The sequence below is a fragment of the Apaloderma vittatum genome, unplaced genomic scaffold (genome assembly GCF_000703405.1).
Source record: "Apaloderma vittatum isolate BGI_N311 unplaced genomic scaffold, ASM70340v1 scaffold10282, whole genome shotgun sequence".
Taxonomy (NCBI): Eukaryota; Metazoa; Chordata; class Aves; order Trogoniformes; family Trogonidae; genus Apaloderma; species Apaloderma vittatum.
The window spans coordinates 7,085-12,293 of NW_009701875.1; the positions used below are offsets into that span (position 1 = coordinate 7,085).

A 5,209-nucleotide genomic window follows, 5' to 3' on the forward strand; every position below is an offset into this window, starting at 1 on the left:
GCACAGCACCCGGAGGAAGAGGCCTGATCTGACACCGTACCTGTACGAGATCCCTCCGTCCCACGGCCAGAGCGGAGGCAGCGTTCTTCTGGCAAGTCTCCTGGATATTATTCACATTCAATCTAAAAAAGAAAGGAGACAGCTCAGCACTGGCTGATGCGTAACCTACAGAGATGGGAGGGATGGGGAGGGTTAAACTGGTGCTGGGAGCACTGAGCAGCCCAGAACTTTCTGATCAATATGAGCCTGCTGGCGCGGGCAGGATCCCACAGTTTGGAAAAGGAAGCTCACCATTTAAAATAATAAAAAAAAACAAACAAAAAACAACTCCAAACCAAACAGAACTTCTCCATCCTTTCCATTAAAGCACAAGAACTCGCTGCAGAGGCACTGGCATGTACAACTGAGTCTCCAAGAGAATGAAGCCCTCCAAACACTTCTGAAACTAAAAAACTTTATGAGCTAATAACAGTTTCATAGTACGAGAACGTGTGTTTTTCAGGATTTTCAAGCCTATGCATTTAAGGGAGGAGCTTAACATGAGATTTTAAAAAGTATTTTACTGGTAATTTTCTCTTTAGCTGATGAAAACCTGAACCTGCAGTGACAATGCTGGAGCACTGGTTCAAGGTCCGTGTACGACACCCCGTGACAAATTTCTTCCACCACACTTTCCAGATTTCTAGGAGACGAGTCCCCCTCTCAGAGGCAGAGAGGGATACTGTAAAAAAGCGGCAAGGCAGGAACGGAGGAAGAAGGTAAGGAAACGTTCAAAGACCAGGGCTGACTGATTTCAGGATTAAAGCACAGCAACACCACAGCCGGCTGCTCGACTTGTTGCTCACACTCACATGTAGAGCTCTCCCAGCAGCTTGTGGACAGGCAGCAAGCAGGAAATATCTTGGATAATAACTTTCCCAGCGGCTTTGATGGGTCGGTTGTTGGAATCTGTCCCTTCTCGTTTGCTTTTCCACCTCCTTGATTTCTGCAGAACAAACGGCAACGTGTTATCGGGGAGGCAGACGGCAGGTTTCTCGGGCCAGGTAACAAAGCACTAGGGTCAGGAATAATGCAAGCAGCACCCAAACCTGCCTTTCAGAAGGCTCTGCGTTACCCTGGAAAACATCCATGACATGCCCAGGAGAACAAGCATCTCCATCTGTAGGAAGTGAAAAGCAGGTCAAGGCAGCAAGCTCAGGGTCAAACTCACTCAAAAAGTATTTTGTGAGTTCCCCTGTGAAAGCCAATAAGAGAACAAATCAGCATCGGGATGCCAATCAAACCTGGGCGGGTTTCAATTGTTGGTCTCATTAGAGGTCTGGTCTTGGGAAGCCTCCGCACACAGACCACCGCTGGCTTTGGCCAACATCAGCACAGAGACGTGCGGGAGGCAGCTCCTGCTCGCCCTTAGCTTCAGGGTGACCCGACAGCTCCAGCCTGTTCCTTTTGGTCTCTTCTTTCAGCGTTTGAGTACGCCCCTGCTTAGAGCCAGGATACGGCTCCCACCTCCTGCTTTATCAACGGCCTTGAACAAGCACTTGGCAGCTGATGAAGCAGGGCCCAAGCTTTCCTAGCAAGGATCCTTAGCTACCATGCTCACAGCTACTTACAGCTGGCTCAGGACGTGAGGTGAGGGCGGGGAGAAGAAAGGAGAGGACACAAGGGAACAAAAACAAGCCAAGACGATTCCCAAATACTCCCGGCGACAGACAACGGAGGCCGTCTCAACACCAAGCTGCACAAAGCCACCTCGGCTGTATGAAACACCGAAGAGTATTTGGCTGGTATCCTGGCCTCTTCCAGCTCCTCGTCCGGGGAGGAGGAGGGAGGACAAGCAGAGGGAAGAACTGGCTGCTACACAGGGATGCTTTGCAATGCTGCTCTCCTGTGGTGCGTTCTCTCACTGACAGACGGAGCCCGTGCTTCTGTGCAGAAGCATTTCCTGCTTCTGCCGAGTTATGAAGCGTCTTCTGAGGCACTCGTGGTGGGGCTTCCTAGCCCCCTACCTGAAGCAGAGGGGTACCTTTGAAGGAGGTAACCTTTGATGGCTCCGCAGGGCAGGCAGAGCCGGCACAGGCAACATGTTGACGCTCCTAAAGAGCAGGCTGGGGCTGCAGGGAGGGCAGGACGGGGACCTGCGAGCAGGGTCACCTCTACCTGGGGACGTCTGGCCAGCTCTGGCGATGGCTGGGCGCCAAACTGCCTTGGACCGTGATCACGCAAATCCTATGAGGCTCTATCATAGACACAATGTGCCCTTAAAAAAAAAAAAAAAAAACCACCCAAAACCCAAACAAAAAAAACCCAAACAACCCAAAAGTTAATAACCTTGAGAAATTAATTCCTCCTTCACTGCCTGCCTGGCCCAAGTTTAGGCCAATGTGCTGAGAAGGTCTTGCCATGCTGAGCATACTGCTAGCACATGCCACAAAAAGGGCGTGCTCCTGAAGCTGGGTGACACTGGGTGACTGAGGGCCAAGCACAGGCTTGACAGTAAGTGACGAAGGCATTTCAGACTTGAGGCAGGTAAAGGTGGGGTTTTCCAGGGATGCCCACACGACAGAGCATCACCAGCTGCCCTCATCTTGCACTGCTCCCCGGAGCGGAGCAGAGCGTGCTTGCCAAACGCTGGTGGAAACAGGGCACTGGGTGCTGTGAAAAAGCTGTCTGACCAGGGCAGGACGCTGGTCTCTGATGTGTTCCCTTCAAGCCCTAGTTCATCTGAACAGAATTTGCCTGCAGGATTTCCCTGCTATACGGCTCTGAAGCTGAGAAGTGCTACGTAGCAACGTGGTCGGTGGGGAGACCAAACGCTCTTCAAGTCCGTCAAGTTCCCAATCGAGGAGCTGACTGGATCAGCTCTGGCTCCCTTGCCCTCGGGCAGGCTATACCTCTTTTGATAACACCTCAAAAACGTAGTTACCCTTCCTGGGCTGAAGGACGTAGGCTTTATGGCAAGGTTCCCAAACAACAGCAGCACCTATGCCTCACTCCTTGTCAGGGCAGCCAAATCCCGTCTCCTAAGTACAGCGAGGAGCTGCTGATCCTGCCAAAAAACAACACTTGAGCAAAACTCGGGGGCCCGAGCACAGCGACGTGCCATCAGGGCGAGAGCTCAGGCGCTGCCCTGCAAGGGTTGACCAGGCTTCTGACCACAAAAGCTGCTCTTTGCGCCACGTCTGAGCAGGTAATGGAACCCAGGCTTGCAGATGCAGACCCTCATTCTGCAGGTCTGTCACCAAGGGCTTCTAGAGCATGGTGAGGAATTTGGAGAGTAACTTGTCACCTCCTGACCATCTGTTAGGCCCCAGGACTCGCAGGTGACAGCTCCCTCTGAGCAAGGCAGGTTCTCTGCCCTGTCATCAGGAACAGATTCAACCTGCTCCTGCACTCTACAAGAGCCTCCCAACAAGCATTTCGAAGACTGGAAACACGGACAACACAGATCACTTTCCACAGGTAATTCAGTCACTTTTTTTTTGGTGGGAGAATGATGACAAATGAAGATGAGGATGGAAAAAAAATCCCACAAATGGTTTCCATTGCTTGCTGTTAGCGTATCACCAGACAAATGACAACACTACATGTATCAGAACATCCCTGAAAACTTGGGGCTCGCAACAAAATCGTCCTGTTTTCTTCCTCTTCGCACTGGCAAAAAGGGAAGCCCCAATTCTTTACTGGTGCAGCTCCTGGAGTCGAGTCAGTCGATGGCCATACGTCCTGCCAGCACTACACTCCCATCATCGGTACCTCCTGCCCCTCAAGCTATGACACCAGGAAATCATAAAGCCACTTGCAGAGTCCTCATTAAAAACATCTGGTTTTCTGCAGTTTGGATTCTCCTCGGCTACAGCAATAAAGTGTCAGAAAAAACTACGGTCAAAAGTACAGGAACCATCATGGATGAGGCAAAGCTCATCAGCTTTGACAGTAGAAGCTCTGCTGCGAACCAAATAATTGCTGGTGTTAATTGCAGGGGTAGGTCTCCACGAGGCAGTATCTGAGCACTTTTAACAGGAATTACTGGAGGCAAGGGAGCTTTAACTTGGGTCTGTCTGAGCGAGGTCCACTACAAGGTTCCTCTTTCTCTTCTGCTTCACCCAGGAGAAGCTCCCACTAAGGTGTTATCGAAAGGTGTCGCTGAGGCTCAGGGGTATGAGGGTAGAACAGAAAATACCTCTAATTCCTAGGGGCTGGAGCACAGGGTCACAACAGGGAGCAGGGAACATAAGGGTTGGAGCCGAAGCAGAAACCCACATGTGTGCACTGAGCTAACTACTGGCAGGTGAAGGTCAAAGCCAGGGGTCTTCTGCACTACCCTCGACACTTCTAGCTCTTTCCGCAGCCTAGAATCCGTGCCAAGGGGAACTGCATCTACCCAGCTGCTCCTGGGAGTTTAAGGAGAGGAAGAAAAAGAAAATAGCAACAGGGATAGTAAATTAAGGGTCATCAGCTCCTATGACAGTCATGGGGTTGGAGGTGACAGCGGGGAGCAGCACTGAATAACGACTAAAAAAGCCAGCCTGCACCTGCACTACCATACCCAAGGCTGTAATTTGCTGCAATCTGAGGTGATAACGATGGCAGTAAATGGGTTACATGTATAAACAGATAGCCCAAGAATAAGCCACCAACTGCTTTGTAGCAACCACCATCATCACTGCATACTCAGCAGAAGTAGTTACAAAACGCTGCCCGCCCGCTCGGGAAGGATGCTGAGGAGTTGGGTGGGTGGGTGTGTCTTTGGATCCTGCTGAGGCAGGCAGTGCTGCAAGCGGCATCGTGAAACGTTCGAGTGCCTGCTTCGCATAAGCATATGCAAAATTTCCAGCTTGGTGGTATAAACTGGTGTTAGTAGGGCAAAGGGAAAGGCTGCGCACAGAAGGGAGCAGACTCCATGCCGAAGACTGAGCTGCCGGAAGGTGTTTACAAGTTAAAAGAGTTAAGCCTGCTCAAAGTCAGGCTCAGGCTGCTTCTAACATTTGGGGTTTTTTTTAGATTAAAATTTAAAAACTCCCTTCAGAAAGCTACAGTCCTTTATTCCGAACAACTGCCTACAGATTAACTCCCCCACGCAGGTCACGCAGCACTGCCTGGATTTTCTCTTCAAAATAATCAATATTTACTATTTCCAGTATCTCCCACAGTACCAGGCACCTTCCAGAAAGAGGCTAAAAAATCCGAGGCACTTTCAAATCAAGCGTCA

The 5,209-nt window shown here is 50.6% G+C and overlaps 1 protein-coding gene across 1 annotated transcript in view; it reads right to left on the reverse strand.

Moving 5' to 3' along the window:
- The window catches only part of WDR59 (WD repeat domain 59), a gene marked incomplete at its 5' end in the record, with an annotated part of 20,900 nt that overhangs the window by 5,538 nt on the left and 10,153 nt on the right, over positions 1–5,209 (reverse strand). Inside the window, 2 exons of the mRNA XM_009879320.1 lie at positions 41–122; positions 852–985. Of these exons, the coding sequence (XP_009877622.1) occupies positions 41–122; positions 852–985 (216 nt within the window). The remainder of the gene's footprint in view (positions 1–40; positions 123–851; positions 986–5,209) is intronic.